The sequence below is a fragment of the Arachis duranensis genome, chromosome 4 (assembly GCF_000817695.3).
Source record: "Arachis duranensis cultivar V14167 chromosome 4, aradu.V14167.gnm2.J7QH, whole genome shotgun sequence".
Classification (NCBI taxonomy): Eukaryota; Viridiplantae; Streptophyta; class Magnoliopsida; order Fabales; family Fabaceae; genus Arachis; species Arachis duranensis.
The window spans coordinates 9092662-9115077 of NC_029775.3; the positions used below are offsets into that span (position 1 = coordinate 9092662).

Consider the following 22416-nt stretch of genomic DNA (forward strand, 5'->3'; position numbering starts at 1 on the left):
ATTCATTGTCATCAGTGAACCAGCAAAAAAAGTTCTGTTTGGTGCTAGTGCTGTATTAGATGAGATAATAGATATTTTGCTTCTTTCTGAGAGAGAGTAGAGAGACGTTATAAAGGCATGCTGTAACTGCTTTTTATGATGTCACCTAGTTTTTTGCTTTCAGTGTTTTGTTTCCCTTTCCTTCATGGAAGGCCATGCTATGATCAATTATCCTCTGATTTTGGATGTGATTATGTATCAGGCTAATGCCATCATATCAAAACTTCAAACTACCAGTAACCAAGAGAGGGTTGATGAATCAATGATTTTAATTGCGGCAGACACAGTACATCTTGCTTCCTTTCTGGTCATTGGCAACTGTTAGTTAGGTGTTAATGGTTGTTGTTAGGTGGTGTTACCCAGGCCATTTATTAAATGAGGATATGTAGCTTACTAGCTTCTTTTGAAGAGGTTATAGCTTATTAGATAAATAGTAAATTAGCCAGCCATGTGAAGAAATGAAGATACTCGAACACTTCATTCCTTTTGTAACAAAGTAAACCGTTTGTTTTTTTTTTTATTTTCTGTCCTCTTTTTCAGTTTTTCATGCTTATCTGATAGGAACAATCAAAGTTGAGGATGTCGTTGTTAGGTTCAGGAACGATCAAAGTAAATGATTTGGGTTTATCTTCTCTTGTCTTCATCAAACCATTTCAGAGCAATATCTTGCTCAGTTTTTTTTTTTTTTTTAATTGTTGCATCAGTGTGTCTGTGTGTGTTCTTTTTCTTTGTGTGACTCTTCTCTAAATAGTTATGTGGAGATGTTATGTAACTATTCACACTTTCAAAAATACTACATCACTTTTATTCATGAAGCTGCTACTCAGGTACTTATCATCTCTCGTTTTTATTCCTTAGGCAGAAGCTATCTTACAGAAGCTCCCTGTTGATGACTACCTAAAGGATGCTGAGCCAACATTATTAATTACTTGTGACCAAGTATACATCATGTTCTTCCGAGTTATAAATATTTCTTCTCTAGTTTTCCTTTGTTCTTCCGTCACATGTTACTAAAGCAACAACATCACTTGATATTCTTTTTCTGAAGGAAACAGAAACAAGTCAAATAAGAATACCTATGGGCCTATTGGGTCGTGATTGTCGGCCCATAAATCAAATAACCACATCCACATAGCCATCGTGGTCGACATCATCACCTCCATAATCTCTCTCTCTCTCTCTCTCTCTCTCTTGCAGAACAAAAATGGCGCAGTGCATAACCAACACATTCCTCCACCCAAAACCCTTCCATCCTCTCCCATCCAAAACAAAACCCGTAATTACCTTCTCTTTCTTGTTTCGAAGTTAGTTATCCGTTTCTTATTTCTGTTAATTAGTTATTTCTCTGTTTGTTAGGTGGGAAATTGCAGGGTGGGGGTGACGTGCAGGAAGAAGGATATACACCCGCAGTACCACGAGGATGCTAAAGTGTATTGCAACGGGGAACTCGTGATGACTACCGGTGGGACCCAGAAGGAGTACGTGGTTGACGTTTGGTCAGGTAACCACCCCTTTTACCTGGGTAGCCGGTCAGCGGTTATGGTTGACGATGACCAAGTTGAGAAGTTTAGGAAGAAGTTCAGTGAGCTCACTGAAATTATGGAGATTCCGGTACTCAAGGGTGAAATCGTAATTCCCTCCAGGCGCAGGGGTATTCAGAAAGGTGGCAAGAAGAAGTAGAAGAATTAATTAGATCCAACACACTTCCCAAGTTGGTTTGATTCCTATCTATCTATGTAGCTTCTTATGAATTATTGATTCTTCTTGTTGTTTATAGAAGGGGGAAAAAAAAAGGAAAATGCCTGTGTGGTGTTTGATACTATGCTTCAATGGTTCATTTGCTAATTTTATTTTTGTTAAAGAATGAGAATGAATGTGATTATTTGCTTTAGTTATATTTAAGTCTGATACATTCCATTTATCATTGTTAGATATAGATTTTTCTGTGAAATCACTTATCTCAAAGGTGTGATTGCCTTATACTTTTTGCTGGATAAGTTTTGAAACAATGTTATGAAACTAATTATACCAAAAATTTAAGCGGCTAGATAGAAATACATGAATGATTATATATCTATCAGGTGCTTTATGTAGTGATGTATAAGCTGAAATGATATGCTTATTATAATTGTAAGTAAAGGTTTAGTTTTATTATTGAGATTGTATGCATGATTCAATTTAGGTTATGGTTGTAAAATGAATTTTTTGTTAGTTTTTGTAGCCAATATAGATGTTACATACTTCTTCAAAAAAGAAAATTAGGTTATTGTTAGTTTTATTATTTTCTTTAGTGCTATTTTTTTCTAACCAAAGTGCACACTGTTTTGAGCCTATGTACCATTTGATACTACCACAAGAATAATGATAAGAGGGAGAATTTAAGTTGAAAACTAAGCTTAATCATGTCTGAATCATGTAATGAAGTTTTGGATGCTGCTCTAGGTCTTGGAGATGAAACTAAGAAACTATCCCTTTTTTAGCCTCAGAAAATGGTTTGATCTTTGATTCTTCAATGATTTTTCAGCATTAACAAAAGTCAAGAAATAAAAAATCCAAAACTCTGAATTCTTGCATCATATAAATCTAAATCATGCATTAAGGTATACAAAACTTGGTCCAGCTTTATATTGAAGGCAGTGGCTGCATAGATTGATTTGTATTCTATTCATGGCTGTTGAACTTTTCCTTTAAAATAGAATGTTGACTTTTCCTTTAAAATAGAATGTTGACCTTGTTTGAAGTGTAGGTAAAATTGAGATCTTAGTCTATGACTTGTAATCAGAGAAAGTGTGAAACCCAAATGCTACATGTTGCTCCAAAAATTTTAAGGAAAAATAAGGTTACACTCTTGGTATTTGCAATAGAATTACCTTAATTCAACCAAGTGTCTATAAATAGTGAATATCACTTTGATTGGTTTCTATTTTGCAAAATATGATCTGGTGTAAAGAAAAAAAAAAGGGGAAAGATGAAATCATGGTTGGAGACTTTGGAGCTTAAAAATAAACTCAGATTAACTTTGTCGAATAAGTTAAAATGATTTATAATTCAATTTACTGAATTTAAAGTTTTAAACTACAATGGGTAATACACATCATTATTTTTATGCTTTTTTTTTGTCATGGAATTATCGCTATGCTTTAATTAATGTTTTGTGCCCATTCAGCCCTGACCAAAAAAAAAAAAAACAAACCTTTGTGCTTCAAAATAAAGACTGAAAGCGAGAACCTCTCTTCTTTCGTTAGCACTCCCAATCACAAGCTTCCTCAATTACCATTGCGAGCTACCAATGAGAGGTGGTTATGTTAGGAGAGGACACTCCCGTTCCCATGAGCCCCCAGAATCGTCGAGACGCAATTGGGAGCAACGTTCAGCTAAGAAGATAAGGAAAGGGGGGGAAGGTCTTGACTTTTCTGGAGACATGTCACTAGTTCCAAGAGAAGAAGATTGGATGGTGGAGGAAAGAGAAGGTTGCCCCAATGAAGAGCAGCCAACCAGACGATCCTTCAGTGAGGCGGTGAAAGGTGGCAAGAAGCCCATAGCCATAGAAGAAAAGGAGAGTTCAGAATCATCAGACGAGTCTGATGACGAGGAGGGAAAATGCTTGCAGCCTGAGATGGTAAATGGTATCTTTAATTTTGTAGTTAATGAAGCTGCAATAAAGAGCTTAAGAAAGCCCTGATGGGAAACACTCATTGTTAAGCTTATGGGAAGGAGGATATCCTTGCCGGTGCTTACCAGGAGACTTGAAGCAATGTGGGAAAACAGGGAAGTATTGAAGTTATTAATATAGGGAATGAATTTTTCATCGTCAAATTCTTCTCTCAAGAGGAACTTGACTACGCTCTCACTGGGGGGCCATGGAAGATATTTGACCACTATCTCACTCTGAGATTTTGGAAACCAGATTTCAACCCAATGGAGGCTATCATTGACACGGTGGCGGCGTGGATAAGGTTGCCCGGCCTTGCTATCGAATATTATGAAGATGAAATGCTGAAGAAGATTGGCAATGTAATAGGAAGAACACTGAAAGTGGACACTAACACAGCAGACAAGTGTCGAGGAAGATTTGCGAGGCTGTGCGTTGAGCTAGACCTGTCACAACCATTGATCTCCCAATACTCCATTAATGGAGTCCACTACTTGGTGGAGTACGAGGGCATACACAATATATGTTTCTCTTGTGGGATTGTGGGCCATGAAAAAGCAAACTGTCCAAGGAGAAAAACTGGGGAGAACGGTGGCCAGAAAGTCACAGAAGAGGCACAGAGAAAAGGATAAATTCAGGTGAATGGAAGCGGAGGAGACACAAATGGAAGGGATAATATGAAAAATGCCAATATTGACAAGGGCAAAAGCGTCATTGACGGACCAGAAGAGCCCTTTGGACCATGGATGGTCGTACAAAGAGGAACGCGTGGCAGAAATGCGAAAAAAGGGGTAGACACTGGTACAAGTAGTGGGGTGAATGGAGGAGAGGTAAGGAAAGAAAAGGTAGCAATTGCGGGTACGATGTTTGATGTCCTCGATGATGAGAACAATAACGATCCCAAAGCCAATCATGAGGGCACAGGGAATGTCCCAAACAAAACGACAAGCACCCTGGCTTTAGCACCCACAATGAGCAAAAGGAAAGAGAACCAAGCATCCAACATTAATCAGAAAGCCTATAACAAAAAAAGTCAAATAATAACCATTTCAGCCCAACTAAAGTCCAATGGCAATGTAGGCCAAGCAACCCAACCAGTTTTTAACCCCAGCAACCCACCAGACCAAACTAAGCACCCACAAAAAGAAAAAATCCTGAACCAAATTAAAAACATAGACCAAACACCCCACAGCCACACCAATGTCCCAAATATGAAGAATCCGACAAATAATAACCCAAACCTTGGCCCCAATAATGCCCCAGAGTCACAAAACTCAGGACCCACCTTCAATTCACAAGATTCACAAATGGAAGAATCATTTGTTCCGGAAACAGGACAAATTAATGAAGCAATGGATGAGAGTCCTGAGCTAGAGCTACCAGACATGAACACAATTGATACGGAGATAATGGTTGAGGCTGCTATTCTTTACGAAGCCAAGGGTGTGAGAGCTGGCATGGTGGAGGAGAACCAAAACCACTGGTTAGAGAATGGGAAAGAAAGCAGCCCGATAAAGGAAGGAGAGGAGGGCGAGAGAACCATGGAAGTGGAAGTGCCCCGTGGGGAGGATGATGCAGCTATGGAGCAATGAGGACATCCTTTCTTTTCTTTAGATCTGATCTGATGATTATTTTCTCATGGAATTGTAGAGGGGCAGCGAGTCAGTCCTTCACTCGCACCCTTAAGGAATATCTGAGAATGCATAAACCTGATTTGGTCATCCTACAGGAAACGAGGTGTAGCAGAGATACTGCGCACCGCACTATTAGTAGAAGTGGGTTTGCTTTTAGTCATGTGTAGGATGCCAACGATTTTAGTGGAGGAATTTGGATTATTTGGAATGACCCAAATATCTCTGTTAAAGTGGTTAGATCTTGTGTGCAATTCATACATATGGAGGTAACTCATGAAAACAACCATAGCTGGATGCTAACGGCAATCTATGCGAGCCCACAAGAAAGAACTAGAAGGAGTTTATGGTCAGAGTTGAGAACTATAGCAACAGGTATGTCCAAAGCTTGGCTCCTTGTAGGGGATTTCAATGAAATTATGTGTGCCTCAGAAAAGAAGGGTGGAGGACGAACAGATTTACATGCTTGCGCAAATTTTAAAAAATGAATAGATGATTGCTGTTTGATAGATTTGGGATACATTGGGTCCAAATTTACTTGGAAGGGCCCTGTATGGGAAGGGATGGAACGTGTTTTTAAAAAGGTTAGATAGGGCGCTGTATAATGCTGACTGGAGAACTAAGTTTGCGGAGGCAAAAGTTGATGTGTTAACCTGAATGCACTCGGATCACCATCCCCTCCTTGTCACTCTAAATCCTCAGTTAGCCAGCAGGTATGAAAGACCCTTCCGATATGAAGCGATGTGGATCACACACCCTAAGTACAAGGAAACCGTCAGACAGAACTGGAATTACGAGGAGAGTCTGGACAATACTCTTATAGCCCTGTCTAGCAATCTCTCTAGGTGGAACAAGGAAGGTTTTGGCCATGTTGAAAGAATGAAGATAAGACTTATTAATCGAATTAGAGGCATACAGAAGGCTCAGGCAAATGGTAAGAACCCTTTTCTTAAAAGGTTAGAACTTCAACTTCATAAAGAGCTGGCAGATATCCTTGATAGAGAAGAAATTTTGTGGCTGCAAAAGTCCCGGGAGAAGTGGATTATTGATGGAGACCGTAACACCCGCTACTATCATACAAGAACCATTATTCGTAGGAGGAAGAACAAGATCCTTAAGCTGCGGAATCATGAAGGGACTTGGGTGGAAGACCAAGAGGAGTTGGCAAACCTAGCCATTAATTTTTTCACACGGTTGTACCAAGAACAAGGTGATACAATACAACTCCAATCATCCAAATCCTACCCAAAGATTCAAGAGGATGTAAAACGGAATATGGATGTGATGCCCACTGGGAAAGAGATTAAAGATGCTTTTTTCAGGATTGGGTCCCTCAAAGCACCCGGGTTGGACATCCCCGTTCCCCGCATTCTCCGCGTTCCCCGCGAGACCCCATTCCGCATCTCCCTATGTTTAACATTCATATGAAAATTATAGTAAAAAATATCAAAAAAATAAAAAACAAACTAAAAAATATTATTACAAACACACAAACATATCTTATCTAAGATTATAAGTCCAGAAATACAACATAGCAAATCATAGTCCATAAAATAAAATCTTAAAATACAACTTTCATTATAAAGAAAGCAATAAAATAAAGTCTTTAACATCAAATATTCTTTCATTGTTGGCATAAAACTTCCAACAAACATCTCCATGTTCTCTGTTAAAACAATAGAGACAAATATGTTAACATACAGTGACGAGAATGGAAGCAAACACGCAGACGCATAAGTGGAGAGGAGAAGGACGCCGTGCCTGAGGAGAGAGAACGACGCGGTGAAGCTGCTAGGGTGACGGCGCAAGAGTGGCTGGTGGCTAGCTGTGAGGGTTTTGAAGTTTGAACAAAGTGGAGAGTGAGTGAGTGACTGGAGTCTGGAGAGTTGGGGTTTGGATGGGAATAGAGAGTTAGAGAGGGCACAACAACAAAGGTGAGAAGGGAATATAGGGTTAAGGTTTTTTAATGGGTGAAATTACTAAAATACCCCCTATGTTAGAAATAAAGTAAGAGTATTTAAATAAGTTTAACAATTCGGAGAATTATCGGGGATGGGGCGGGAATCCCCGCTCGAATCCCCGCGCCTGTTTCGAGTAAATTTTGCTCCCCATTTCCATCCCCACAAAAAAAATTCTCCACAATTAAAATCCCATTTGGAGCGATTCCCGCAGGGATCCCCGCCTGCTGGGGATTTTTGACACCCCTAATCATCAATCATGTTAAGGGAATTAGGATAAGACAAAAGGTACATGCATTTTCTACAAAGATTGAAAGGGAAGGGGCAATTTCGGAATGGAATTAGAATAATTGCTGTGCTCATCACCTGCCGGACAAACCCATGTGACCCACCTCACATATGGATATTACCCCATTACCCCCCATGGCCCATGCATTGACCCCATCCCTATCTATTCATTCTCTCTCTTCCAAGTGTAAACGTTTCTCTCACTCTTCCCTCTTCTCATCCAATATTAATTATTAAATGGTCGGATAAAAATAAAATATGTTATTTTTCGAAGTTTGCAAAATTTTTTTTAAATATCTCTAACTTTTGGTTATATTTAATTTTGTTTTAATATTTTTAATTTATATTAAAATTATTCTTGAACATTAATTTTATATAAAACATCAGGAACAAAATTAAAATTTTTTAAAATATAATTTTAATCTAAATTAAAAACTTTAGTAATAAAATTAAGCTAAATTAAATATTAAAAATATTTTTAAAAAATTACAAAAATTAAGAATACAAAATATATTTTATTCTAAATGATTAATCATGTACTCCACAAATTCTAATGATGTCTTCTTCTTTTTTTTTTTCTTTCTCTTTTTTCTAATATGTAACTAGCCTAATTTGTATAAATATAAATTTTAATTTATGTATGGGTTGAACACAATATAAACTAAAATAAAATTATGATGTTAGAAAAGATAAGATGTCATCATGATTTTTGAGTATCCAAATCTAGCTTTATGTATACTAATCACTATTTTAACTATTAGTTTTAAACATAAAGAAAAGTTTTTTTTTTTAAATAAGTTAATAAAGATGATAAGAATAGTATAAGTACATATGCATTAATTAATTATTATAAATACTTTATAGATATTACCATTCCAATAAGACTAGTATATTAAAATTCAAGTACATGTTTCTATGTCTATAGATAAAAACATTCCTAATTTTTTTGTTTGATAAATCTAATAATATTATGAGTAATTAAGAATTTTAGAGTATTGTTGTCAATTAATTTGATTTAATTATATTTATTAAAGTAACAGAGATGATTTCACAAGAATGTAAAACTTTTAAATATTATAATTAACTCATATGAAAATTAAATGATTGTAACATGCATTTTTCCCCCTTGGTTTGTAACAAGCAATTTATTACCAATATGTAACCCTAAATCACAGGAACTACCTACTTGTAAATAACAGATTAGTTAATAAAATATTATATATTTATATAAAATAAATAATAAAGCTTTCTTTTTAATTTTTAAAGCTCTTATTTTTAATGAAGCTTTGAGACACAATCTATTGTATCATTTGAATGATTGAGTAATTATTTAAATTTAATATCTTTTTCATACACATGATCACACTCACACCGAAAGCAAGCAAATTTGTGAAACTGTTATCACTTGTAAAGTTGTAATGCGGCAGTTAGAAGCAGAAAGAAAAAGGAAAAAGAAAAAAGGAAAAAAAAAGAAAAAAGATACTAATTAAATAGTAATGTCAGATTCTTGGCTTCTTGTAAAAGGATACACATAACAAAAACCAAGCAACCAAGCATATATGAATTGAAACTTTTTTGAGTTTTTTCCAATCTGTTTCCAACCACATCACAACCTCCATGTTACCATTTCTTTGTTTGTTTATTGAAACAAAACCCTTTTTTGTGTAACAATCCCTGATTTTCTGGCAGTTTCTGTGGATTCTCCTTATCACTGCTTTGCAAAGTTGTTGTCTTGTTTCTTCTTCTTCTGCCATTTTTGATACCATTCACATTGGCATTGCCAATTCTCTTTCCTTCCTTTGGTATCTAACCATTTTTTCTCCAAGTTCAGATCTGTTGAGTTTGTTGTGTTTGTTGATTTGTCTCTCAGGTAAACAAAAGAAGCAGCTGAAGCGGTGTTTGTTGTTTAACTTCTCAACCTCTTTTGAAGTGTCATAGAATAAAGGGTACATTCACATAGTGCAGAATATTGTTTTGTTTTGCCTTGTTAGCTTGTAAAGTCTTGTACTTTCATGAATGCATCTGCTTAATCTAGCTATGTCTATCTCTTGATGAGTGTTCTTCTGCTTTTTGAACTTGTTTTCTTTTTTCTTACTCAAGATCTTGAAAAGGAAGGGTTTTTCTGTGATTTGGGAGTGTTAGGTTTCTGGGTCTGTATTTGTTTTGCTTCACCTTTGCAAAGTTTGAATTTTTTGTTAGAAGATAATTGAAAGGTACTGTTTGGGAAAAAGCCACAATGTGGAGGGTTCTTGGGGTAGGACACTCTTATTTACTGATTCTGATGATGTTAGTCTCAGTGAGATTGAGCATTGTTGAGGCTCAAAAAAAGTCCTTTCTCATAAATTGTGGTTCAAACTCTTCTGTGAATGTGGATGGTAGAAGATGGGTTGGGGATATGAACCCTAATAATAATGTCACTCTTAGTTCCCCTGGTGTTGCAGTATCCACCTCTCCATTGAGTGGAATTTCTATCTATGATTCACTCTACAAAACAGCCAGGATTTTCACTGGTTCTTTGAATTACACAATCAAAGATCTTCAAGGGAACTATGTTCTTAGGTTCCATTTTTCTCCCTTTGTGGATGTTGAGGACTACAATGTGAATAAGTCCTCATTTAGTGTGGTGGCTAATAGTCTGAAACTACTCTCTGAGTTCAATGTTCCGGAGAAGATTTCGCAGTTGCAGAATTCAGGAAAGAATTCTAGTTCATTCTCCTTGATTAAGGAGTACCTTTTTGATATCAGTGCAGAGCTTGTGATTGAGTTTGTTTCAACTGGAAACTCCTTTGGATTTGTCAATGCCATTGAAGTTGTCCCAGTTGTGGACGAGCTCTTTGCCAGCTCAGTCAGGAAAGTTGGTGGTGGAAACTTGAATGTGATGGGACGTGGAATGGAGACTATGTATAGATTAAATGTTGGTGGTCCTGAGATTCAACCTGATCAAGATCCTGATCTTTGGAGAACTTGGGAAATGGATTCTGGCTATATGATCACACAAAATGCTGGCATAGGAATTAACAACAGTTCCAATATCACTTATGCTTCTGCAAATGATACTTCAGTAGCTCCTCTACTTGTATACGAAACAGCAAGGGCAATGTCAAACACAGAAGTCTTGGACAAGAGATTTAACATGTCCTGGAAATTCGAAGTGGATCCCGATTTTGATTATTTGGTCCGGCTACATTTCTGCGAGTTGGTTTATGATAAGGCGAACGAGAGGATTTTCAAGATCTACATAAACAACAGGACTGCTGCAGATAATGTTGATGTTTATGTTCAAGCAGGAGGGAAGAATAAAGCATATCACCTGGACTATTTCGACGCCATGTCTTTGAGCATTGACACATTATGGGTTCAACTAGGTCCTGATGCAGGTGCTGGTGCTGCGGGAACTGATGCTCTCTTGAATGGACTAGAGATTTTCAAGCTTAGTCGAAATGGGAATCTAGCCTATGTCGATAAACATGACTCAGCTGGCAATGCAGCAAGCAAATCAAAAGTTCTTTGGGTTGGAATTGGAGCAGGTCTAGCTTCTATTGCTGTAATTGCAGTTATAGTTATTCTTGTTTTCTGTTTCTGCAGAAGCCAGAAGAACAAATCAAGTGACACGAAAAACAATTCTCCTGGTTGGCGACCTTTGTTCCTTGTTGGGGCGGCTGTGAACAGCACCATGGCCGCGAAGGGATCATCAGGAAGTCAAAAAGCATATGGATCTGTGATCTCAACAAGAGCTGGCAAGCACTTTACATTGGCTGAAATCATTGCTGCCACAAAAAATTTTGATGAGAGCTTGGTAATTGGAGTTGGAGGCTTTGGTAAGGTGTACAAGGGGGAGATTGATGGTGGTGTCCTTGCTGCGATCAAGCGATCCAACCCGCAATCTGAGCAAGGCTTGGCTGAATTTGAGACAGAAATTGAGATGCTCTCCAAACTCAGGCATAGGCATCTTGTGTCATTGATTGGTTTCTGTGAAGAAAAAAATGAAATGATTCTGGTTTATGAGTATATGTCCAATGGAACTCTTAGAAGCCACTTGTTTGGGAGTGATCTTCCCCCATTAACTTGGAAGCAGCGTCTCGAGGTGTGCATTGGCGCTGCTAGGGGACTTCACTACCTACATACAGGAGCCGAGCGTGGTATAATTCACAGGGATGTCAAGACAACCAACATATTGCTGGATGAGAACTTTGTAGCCAAAATGGCCGATTTTGGTTTGTCGAAAGATGGACCGGCTTTGGACCATACTCATGTTAGTACAGCTGTGAAGGGAAGCTTTGGCTATCTAGACCCGGAGTACTTCAGGAGACAGCAGTTGACCGAGAAATCGGATGTGTACTCATTTGGGGTTGTGTTGTTTGAAGTTGTTTGTGCTAGAGCTGTGATCAACCCAACCTTGCCTAAAGATCAGATCAATCTTGCAGAATGGGCAATGAGATGGCAAAGGCAAAGATCAATTGAAACAATCATTGATCCTCATCTTAGAGGAAACTATTGTCCCGAATCCTTGGCGAAGTTTGGGGAGATAGCCGAGAAATGTCTCGCGGACGATGGGAAGAGCAGGCCAACTATGGGGGAGGTGTTGTGGCACTTAGAATATGTGTTGCAGCTACATGAAGCTTGGTTGAACAGGGACAGTATTGTAACTTCCTTCTCAAGTAGCCAAGATTTGAGAGGTGCAAAAGATGGAGGACTAGAATTGGTGCACGAGTCTTCAAGTCAAGATGAAGAAAATGAATGAGGCCATAATCAATTGAGTTCATTGATTCTGAATGCTAGTAGCCTAGTAGTTCATTGTGATCATTGAAGAACCACTACCACAACTTTACATATTCTTTAAATTTGTTTTATTGAATGAAGTATTATTTCCCCCTCCCCCCAACTTCCATAATTTTTTTTTTTAAATTTTGCATCTGATTCTTGTATACTTTGTAGTGGAATGGTTAAGTTATCAGCATTTTGTCTACAAAATGAAAATGGACATTTGTGATGTTCTTTATTGTTGTATTGACATAGCAATCGATTATATAGTATTGGGATCTTTCATCTTTTCTCAAAAGCTCATCAGATTATCAGCAACAGCATCTTATGTAAGCAAAAAGCAGAGAAAACTGAAAAAAAATTACAATCGAAAATTCTTTTTTGTGACCCAATAGAAAGATTAAGATGCTAAAAATAGAATACAAGAAAATTGAAAATTTTGACAAAAATAATCAATCATCAATTACTGAATTTTGTTGACCCAAAGTTTGAAGCTAGGAAATAGGAATCACTTGTAAATTTTTTATCATTCTATAGGTATATATGTTTAAAAACTTAAAATCAAATTATTAATTTTTATAGGGACTTAAAATAAATACATTACTTTTGTGTAGGAGAAAAAAAAATTAAACAATAGTAATACATAAACAAAATACTTTTAGAAGTACTTAGATATAAATTATTCTTTTTTTATAGATATGAAAAATCAAATTCCTAGTATTTTTCAAAGAGGTTTTTATTTTATTTTATTTTATTATGTTTTGGTTTCTATTTTTAAACAAAAATATAATTAAAATTTTAAGAATATAATAGTAAATATTTTTTAGAAAATACCAAATATGTATTTTATACATAATTGATTATTGGGCTTTTTTTAATAGAATGACAAATAAATTCTTAAAATTTATATTTTAGATAGATTAATCTTTTAAAAAAAATTAATAAAATTTTTTAAGATAATAAATATAAATAAATTAATTTAAATTAAGATTTTTTTATCATAATTATAAGAGACTAATTTAAAAATTATGTAAAACATATGTTATTCTAAAAAATTTTATTGATATTTGTTATGAATTTATTTATCACTCTATTTATTTATTTATTTTTATTACATGGTTGATTTAAGTAGCAGTGTGCAGTGAATTGTGAAAGAAAAGCGAGGCAGCATCCAGTAGCAGAGGGAGCTCTTTTTCTTCCAAAACCCTACAAACTGCAGCCTTAAGCTTCTTCTTCTTCTTCTTCAACAGCAGAAAACCCTAATAATCTAATCTACTAATAAAGATGCCTCCAAAAGCTGCGAAATCGAAGGAAGCACCTGCTGAGCGCCCAATCCTTGGTCGATTCTCTTCTCACCTCAAGATTGGCATTGTAATGCTTCTATATCTCTCTTCCCAAATCCACTCAACAAGTTTCAATCTTGACGCTGTTCCAGCATCTCTTTTTTCAATCTCTAATTTGGGTGTTTGGTCTTTCCACTTCATCTTCGCGTTTCCATTTCTTCAATCCCTAATAATATCCCAATACCAGATTTTTACTTCCTTTAACTTCATGAATAAAAACGGCTTGCTTCAATTTACGACCTCATGATTTAAAACTACGGATTGGAAGCATTAAGTGTATGTTGGGTTTAGTTCAGCTTTTAGAGCAGGAAAAAAAATCTTTTTTTTTTTAATGATTTTCAAATGTTATCTTTAAACTATTCATCATAAGCTCTTGTGATTCATATTTTTCATGTTAGTTAATAGTTGTTGCTACCTTGTTCAGGTGGGCTTGCCAAATGTGGGAAAATCTACACTTTTTAATACACTCACCAAGATGGCAATACCTGCTGAGAACTTCCCATTTTGCACCATTGAGCCTAATGAGGCAAGGGTCAATGTCCCTGATGAGAGATTTGAGTGGCTCTGCCAATTATACAAGCCAAAAAGCGAGGTGAGTGATGAAACTCTTTACAAATACTTTTAGTGAATTTTATGGCCAGCTTGATTGAAATCCTCTTTCTTTAGTATAATATGGATGACATGTGAAGGTTTATGAATACAGGTTTCAGCTTTCTTAGAAATCCATGATATAGCTGGATTGGTCCGAGGTGCTCATCAAGGACAAGGGTTGGGAAATAGTTTTTTGTCCCACATCCGTGCTGTAGACGGCATTTTTCACGTTCTACGTAAGATGCTTACTTTTCCTTGCATTTCATTTTGTTGGGGTTGCATTACTTAGATTATGTGTAATAATGATTTGTGAGTTATTGACCTATGCCCTTGCTGTGTTTAGGAGCATTTGAGGATCCTGATATTATCCATGTAGATGATGTTGTTGATCCAGTGAGGGATTTAGAGGTTATTACTGAAGAATTGCGGCTGAAGGTATGCTTAATTAAAAACTTTTCTCTACCATAAAGAGTGACTTTGGCACCTACAATCACCTTGTTATTGTTTGATGAAATATGAAACTGCATGTTAGACTGTTAAGTGGAAATCATTTTGAGGGGATTTACTTAACAGATATTGACAGATATACTCATTGGTTTTTTTTTTTAATTTTTCTTTTATGTTTAGGATAATTCATTATCCTCTAAATTCAATGTTTCTCTTCATCAAAATGAATTCCTTCTTCTTCCAAAAAAAAGGTGAGGGGTTGAGGGATAGGGTTGAGGCATAGATCTGGGCTAGGAGTGTTACAACTTCTTTACACTAAATTAGTGTGCATAGAATAATTCATGACTAAGGAATAGAGATAACTTCCAAAACATCACTGTGCCAGTATCTAGTTGCATTTCAGGAAGAGGGAAATAGAAAATAGTAATAACTAACATGAGAGGTTTAGAGAAATCAATTGTACTGGTCATATGCTTGTATTTGGAATGAAAATGGGAATAATGCTTCCTAGCACAGGTCACAGAATGGAATCACCATCTTTCAAGGTGCCTATTTGCTCCTAAGTCGGGTTGTGTTTGTGGCTTCTCTTTCTCCACAACTTTTTCTTCTGTATTTTATTATTATTAATAAAACTTATTTTTACATACAAATATTCAGTAGAGCAGTTGTTCTCTGTAATATAACTACTTTGTGTTATACTCTAGGATATTGAATTCATGGAAAGAAAGCTAGAGGATCTTGAGAAGAGCATGAAGAGGAGCAACGACAAGCAGTTAAAAATTGAGCACGAATGCTGTCAAAGGGTTTGAGTTTAGCTATTGAGCTCTATAAGTTTGTACATGAAAAACTATGGTTCTTTTTATGGATGAATGATGCAATTTTTTAATATCGGCAGGTTAAGGCATTCATTGAGGAAGGAAAAGATGTGCGCCTAGGGGATTGGAAAGCTGCTGATATTGAGATTATAAATACATTTCAATTGCTAACTGCAAAGCCTGTTGTATATTTGGTATAAATATAATTTTTTTTCTTTTCCTTCCTTTTCTTTTTGTCATATATATATATTCCCCTCTCTGAATTCTGAAGGTCCTTAGGCTTTTTATATACGAATATGAATTGGTATTGCCTAAGGGATATTGTGTAGCTAACCATTTAGATACAGATACCTTTGACTTTTGTTGACTCCTGTAACTGCTTTTATAATAAGCCTTTTATGACTTTACTCCTCTTTATGTTAATGGAATCCTTTTCTCTTTGCTTGTTCTCTGCATACATTTGAGGCCATTGGCCATAAAGCTATCAATGTACATGTGGATTGTAGATCATAAACCTGCCAATTGTGTTTCACATACACCTTTTGTTAGCAAATGCAAAGTGCATATGTACATGCATACATCCAAGCATATGGCAGTATGTATGTTGATTATTCAATATGGTTAGCCTGGAACACCATATTCTGGATTTTTAAGAAGTTTCCTTCACACTTTATATGTTTTGCACCATATCTATCATATTTCTACGTTAGTCCTCCTTGCCATTTCCTAGTGGATGGGGAAAGCTAGACAATAGACTTTATGTCATTCTTCAATGTTATGTGAATCTGATCTATATATGAATTTTCTCTCTTTTAATTTCTACATTTCATTGCAGGTTAATATGACAGAAAAAGATTACCAAAGAAAAAAGAACAAGTTTCTTCCAAAAATTCATGCATGGTATGGAATCTTTTTTTTTGTATTGTTTATTTTTCATCCTTCTGCTTCAATGAGTCATTAGGCCTTGTCTTGTTCATTGCCTACCCCTTGCTGCCAGAGACGGATCCATTCATAATATGGGGGCAAGTGCCTCCACTAGACTTTGAAAATTTTGTAAGTAGTACATAATAATGATATTTATTTGCCCCCATTATGTTGTTAAATTTGACCCTACTATATTAAATTATTATGGAAATTATTTTATGGTCATGTTATAGACATTTTACCCCCACTATCAAAATTTTTTAGATCCATCGCTGCTTGCTATACATGCATTTAAAGCACGAACCAAGGAATGCTAGTGCTGATTGAAAGTGTATCTACTAGAATCCTGTGGCAAGGAACACCCTTAATTATCTACTTTTTCAACTATTTCCCCACTATCTGTGTTAACAATTGATTGCTATTCTTGTTGTTTCTTGTTTAATATTATTACTTACAAGTTATGTTCTTATTGTGCTGTTAGCATTTTTGTGTATTACTCTCTCAACGTTCAGTATTCTCTAATGTTGGAAACAAATCAGGTAACATTGGTTTTCTCTATTCTACAGGGTCCAGGAGCATGGTGGTGGACAAATTATTCCTTTCAGTTGTGTTTTAGAGAGGACTCTTGCTGATATGCCGCCAGACGAAGCAGCTAAGTATTGTGAGGCGAACCAAGTTCAAAGGTCTGCTCAAAGTATATGTGTTGCTGCTGCTACATGTTTGATGGCTAATTGCTGTCTTTTTTAATTGATTTTCTAAAGACCGAGCATTTACCTCTTTGGCAAACAAAAAATTATGATTTTGAAATTCCAGTGGAAGCAATTTTGTGCTTGTTAGTTTTGAAGAGATAAACTGTACAATTTATCTGGACTAAAATCTTATGCTTTTCATTTTGACAGTGCTCTTAGCAAAATAATAAAGACTGGATTTTCAGCTATTAATCTCATATACTTCTTCACAGCAGGACCTGATGAGGTAATACACATCTTCATTTATCCTTTTGTACTGCTAAAAGTTTGTGTATTTTGAATTTTTGTGCGCTTTGCTCTGAATATGAGCCAAACATCTTATCCTATCTCACAAGCATAGCTCATCTAAAAATCTGGTGATTATAGGTGATTCTTTTTCATATTATCTTAGAATTGTTATTCATTTTTCTGTTTCTCTCTCTTCCTCTGTGTGTGTGTTACTTTGTTGATGGATTGAACAATTTTGTAGACTTTCTCAGATGATGTTACATCATATGTTTTCTTTCGTTTGGTTATTTCAGGTTAAATGTTGGCAAATTAGACGCCAAACAAAGGCTCCCCAAGCTGCAGGGACTATCCACACTGATTTTGAAAAAGGATTTATCTGTGCTGAGGTTATTCTAGTCATTACTTTTGGACTTTCCTTAATTCAATTAATCATTTTCTCCACTGCATAGCGCTGCTGGAACTGGTTTAGCATTACAAGTCTATGGCTATTGATTGCTCAGTTAAACCATAATGACTGCTTCAATCAACCCCACTGTTAACTATGAAATCTTTAGATGTTTGCCTCCTTTCTAAAGAATTTGTTAAGCAAAGAGCGACAGTTTTGCACGCATGGAAAATGGAGCAAAATATCCATTTTGTTTTTAGGCAGGATCCAACCTTGGCATTTTGGAAAAACTCAATTCAATGCAACTTTGTTGTTTCACTCTTGTATTATGGATTAGTGAAATGCTTATTTGGAAAATGGTTGTCCTTTCACTGTCTATATGGTTCACTGAGATTACAAATTGAGATTTGCTTAGATATCTGATAACATTTTATATCAGTTGGCAGAGGTATTTTCATTACCTATTTTGCTTAGTCATTCTTGTTAGAATATATTTGTTCTTTTTTCTGCTTGTGAAGTACTGAAGTTTTACAGATTACAAATTATTCATCAAATTTTCCAAGTAGATGATTGTTCTGTCAGAGGATTTTTCTTTTTCATTACAAAAAAAAAAAAATTCCCTGATCATTTTTCATGATCTGATTACAGCAGTCTATTAATATCACAGTAAAAGCTATAAATTCTTCATTGATGTATGAGAAGCAACAAATACTTTGGACCAATTTTTCTTCCACGTGACAGATTGTAGGTTGTAATAAATATGTCCAATCATGCAAGTATTAATGTGGGTGCATTTTGATTGTTGTTCCAGGTAATGAAGTTTGATGATCTAAAGGAACTTGGTAGTGAGGCAGCTGTAAAGGTAATTATTTTACTTTTACTTTCTGGTTGTAATTGTTTCTGTAAATTGCTGTTGGATTCCTAAAATTTTGTTATAGTGTCCAGCATCGGATCAATAACTCAGCGAGTTGAGATAACATTTTAGGTCTGATGGTATAGGTTAATTCATAAAACTTGAGCACAATTTCTTTCTTTATTTGGTTCATTCTATTGTCAACCAATGTATGCTAAGCAATTTAATTTCTTTTGTTTGAACTTATTACAAATTTGTTCCTCAAAGAAGAATTGTCATTATGGCTTTGAAAGAAGGTATCACCTACCAAGTGGTGATTGTTCTATATTGACTAAATTTTCGCCAACAATTGCGGAAATTGATTAACCATATAGAATGAAAAGGGGTGACTTGAGAAGTTGATATGTTGTATTTGACAAGTGCATAAATATTATAAATATATTGAGAAGCTTATGTTCATAGATTTGTTAGCTCTTTGGTTTCTATTTTTCTTTCATTTTTTATCATGCTTTTGTTAAGAAAAAGAAAACAACAATATCATTTTTTGTTTGTTTCCATTTCCTATTTTTAACTTTTTAAAATCCAGAAAATACTAAAAACTAAGATAGAATCTGATCAAGCTCCAAAATTTTCTTTATGGTTCCCGGATCATATATGTTCTTTGTGCAACCATATCTAATGAAGTCCACCTATGAATGTGGTGCTGAAGTTGTTAATATAAATCATGGTTACCCTACCAAGCACCAGCAACCTCCACATGCCTTCTTTGTTTTTGTATATACACATCACTGGCTTCATTTTAGGGACCTAACAATTTCTTCTACTTTATTGTATTAGGCTGCTGGAAAGTATAAGCAGGAAGGTAAAACCTATGTAGTCCAAGATGGTGACATTATATTTTTCAAGTTCAATGTTTCTGGTGGAGGCAAGAAGTGAAATCCAAGAATATCACCTGAACTATGCATGGAGTGTGTGTGCTTCATGATGCTGCCATAATACCATGCTGCACAACTTGTAAAAGCTTGGAATGTAATTTTTGGACCATGTTCTAATTAAATTACTACTGCTCCTAGTTAGGTTGAATAATTCTAGTGGATTTTGATCTTAATTGGTTCCCCATTCCCAAATTTGCAATATGCTACTCTACATTTTTATAGATGTTGGTGAATTGATATTTACTGCATGTTATGGATCAATCAATCAATCAATCAATTTAATGGTGGGTTCCTTCATGTGGGTTTTGATGTCACCTAGGAATTTTGGGATTACTACTTTTAATGAATGGTTGATTTAAATACTTTGGTAATATTCAATGTGGAGAACTATAATATACCATCATTTGCTTAAATAAGTTTTTCATCTCATACTTCTATGAGGTGTTTTTTTTATGTTTGCATTCTCTTTTATTCATTCATTTTACTGCGTTTGATTTGTGAGTTTGTTAGGATTTGATTTGTGATTTGTGCAACAGTAGATTTTGGGAGTTTGATTTATGAATTTGTTAACGTTTGATTTCTAGATTTGTTGAGTTTTAGTAGGTTTCGTTAGGGTTTTGATTTTTATTTTGAAATTTAATTTTGATTTTATTTGAGGAATAGGTGCAGTATAGTTTGTGTATCAAGAAAGAACGATTTTTTAGTTTTTTTTTTTTAAGAATCTAACGTATTTTTATACGAATAGTAAAATGGTGTTAATTAGAAAGGTATGTGCATAGCAAAATTGAGAATTGAAATTTCCATTGTCAAAACAAAACCCTATAGTATACAGTCTGTTATCTTTTGCATGCTATTTGCAAATGCCATCCATTACACATTTTGCAAAGTAGTTATTATTATCAATGAATTTGGATTCTTTCAAGTTAGTAAAGAAGTAAAGTAAAAAGTTAATCACCATTAATTTTATAATTTTTATGAGATGTGTGTTTTATTATCTTAATCTAAACTAAAAGTGATTAACTTTTCTCTTTATCATTTTACCAATTTCTTTACTTTAGAGAATCTTGATCCATTATTAATTTACAAAGCTAAAAGGTAATGGATGACCTTTTTCCTATCAGAAATAAACAATTTATGGTCATCCATTTTCGGTGAAAGCAAAGGGAAATTGTACATAATCATGAATATTTACAATAATCAGGGATAAAATGAATTTTCAAAGAAAAACAAAACCACATAAAAATGCTCTAAAACATTCTGACTTCTTTATTTAAATATGTATAAGAAAATTATTATTTTCTAAAATACGCATAAATAAAAAATTGAAATAAAATACGCTTGACTATTTTAGGAGTAGCACACATAAAATAGAATTACACTCCATTTTAAGGATGATGTACATAAAATGGAGCTTCCAACTCACTAGCAGCACCCACAAAATGGGGGCACAGTCTGACATATTTCATTTCACATCTGTTGTAATGGTAGCTCTATTTAGTGTACACCATTCTTAAAACTTAGAATGGAATGTAATTTTATTTCGTGTGTGCTGTCCTGAAGATAGCCATACACATTTTATTCCAATTTTTTATTCATGTGTATTATGGGAATTAATAATTTTTTTATATATATTTAAATAAAAACACCGAACATTCTAGCTAGTGAACTCCTAAATTGTTTATTGTTTATTGTTTTTTGTTTTTTTGTTTTTTTGTTTTTTTTGTCAATGTCTATTAGCTTTTGCTGGGTTATCAGTTGTATGGGGACATGAATCAAGATTTTATGCGGTCTTCTAGATTTTCATACTTTTTAGATTAGAAGTCAATCATACTAAATTACAAGTTGAAAAATAATGGAATATTAGTGTAATGCATGTTGGTGTGAAACTATTTGAGAGCATTATACAATTTTGGGTAAATTATAGTATTATACTCGCCTCTTGTTAAATTCGGTACAATGTAACTTCAATTTTCTTTATCATATACACATATTAATCTTTATTGAAATTTATATGATATAGAATTTGATATTCCTGTAATTTGTAAACTATGATGCTAAAATATTTTTATAAACATTACACCAATCTCTTTTTAACTTAGGATGGACCATTATCACCTAGATAAATACACAGAGATAATGATAAATTTCATTAATTATCTGTAAAACTAATTTTTTACAAAATCAAATTTAGGAATTTGTTTTCTTTTTAGAACAAGAGTGTAATTCTAATGGACTGATAATGTCAATTATTTGATACATTTATCTAATCATATTTTTTTAAATAACTATTTATAAAAAAATTATAAAAAATAGTTATTTTTGTTGAAGTAATTATACTAATTAAATGTTGAAATTAAGTTTTCATAGCAATTATGAACATTATTCTAAAACATTAATGTAGAAAATAATTAATCTCACAACATGAAATGACCGGACCCATAAAGTATACTGGTTAGTGAATATTGAACATGTGTGTAAAAAATAATTATAAAAAAATTTATATTTTTTCGTTCAATTTTATTCTATATAGTAGAGTGTCCGAAGATTTAATTATCTTATAGGCCATGATTTAGGCAGTGGGGTCCTAATTGGGACATTAGGGAGCACTGCCCACATTCTCCTCCTAAGTTATCTCAATTATTTTTCCACCAACTTCACCTCTCTCCATTGCTGTGTAGTGTCTATTAATTGAGAGAGATTGGAAGGAGTGATTAAAACAAGAAACCCTAGTCAAAGGGGCAGTGTTGTGGGCCACCATCTCTTACATGGCACATACCTTCCCAAGGTCCCAATCCTTTTAAAAAAAAAAAAACCATA

The 22416-nt window shown here is 34.7% G+C and overlaps 6 protein-coding genes across 7 annotated transcripts in view; all 6 read left to right on the forward strand.

Annotated features, from left to right (window-relative positions):
- LOC107483234 (uncharacterized) overlaps window positions 1–1225 on the forward strand; it is a 2472-nt gene extending 1247 nt beyond the window's left edge. Inside the window, exons 4-5 of one of the 2 annotated variants that reach the window (XM_052259978.1) lie at window positions 898–978; window positions 1088–1225. In XM_052259978.1, the coding sequence (XP_052115938.1) occupies window positions 898–978; window positions 1088–1174 (168 nt within the window). In that variant the 3' untranslated portion in view covers window positions 1175–1225. Of the gene's footprint in view, window positions 1–241; window positions 863–897; window positions 979–1087 lie in introns of those variants that run through there. The other variant, XM_052259979.1, reaches the window with a different exon arrangement.
- Window positions 1184–1934, forward strand: LOC110272340 (50S ribosomal protein L31, chloroplastic). Its single transcript, XM_016103853.3, has 2 exons — window positions 1184–1315; window positions 1396–1934. The coding sequence occupies exons 1-2, from the start codon at window positions 1244–1246 to the stop codon at window positions 1717–1719; spliced, it is 396 nt and encodes a 131-aa protein (XP_015959339.1). The 5' UTR covers window positions 1184–1243; the 3' UTR covers window positions 1720–1934.
- Window positions 1935–3328: 1394 nt separating this feature from the next.
- Window positions 3329–4323, forward strand: LOC107483186 (uncharacterized). The gene is made up of 2 exons (XM_016103807.1): window positions 3329–3658; window positions 3808–4323. Exons 1-2 carry the CDS (start codon window positions 3329–3331, stop codon window positions 4321–4323), a joined length of 846 nt encoding a protein of 281 aa, XP_015959293.1.
- Window positions 4324–6063: 1740 nt separating this feature from the next.
- Window positions 6064–6750, forward strand: LOC107483187 (uncharacterized). Its single transcript, XM_016103808.1, has one exon. The coding sequence runs from the start codon at window positions 6064–6066 to the stop codon at window positions 6748–6750; it is 687 nt and encodes a 228-aa protein (XP_015959294.1).
- A 2359-nt stretch (window positions 6751–9109) lies between these two features.
- LOC107483236 (probable receptor-like protein kinase At1g30570) lies at window positions 9110–12579 on the forward strand. The gene has a single exon (XM_016103857.3). The coding sequence runs from the start codon at window positions 9805–9807 to the stop codon at window positions 12307–12309; it is 2505 nt and encodes an 834-aa protein (XP_015959343.1). The 5' UTR covers window positions 9110–9804; the 3' UTR covers window positions 12310–12579.
- Window positions 12580–13477: 898 nt separating this feature from the next.
- On the forward strand, window positions 13478–19898 carry LOC107483237 (obg-like ATPase 1). The gene is made up of 12 exons (XM_016103858.3): window positions 13478–13700; window positions 14097–14264; window positions 14376–14499; window positions 14607–14698; window positions 15415–15513; window positions 15606–15719; window positions 16361–16425; window positions 17016–17132; window positions 17349–17424; window positions 17720–17812; window positions 18623–18673; window positions 19502–19898. Exons 1-12 carry the CDS (start codon window positions 13614–13616, stop codon window positions 19598–19600), a joined length of 1185 nt encoding a protein of 394 aa, XP_015959344.1. The 5' UTR covers window positions 13478–13613; the 3' UTR covers window positions 19601–19898.
- Window positions 19899–22416: the final 2518 nt, after the last annotated feature.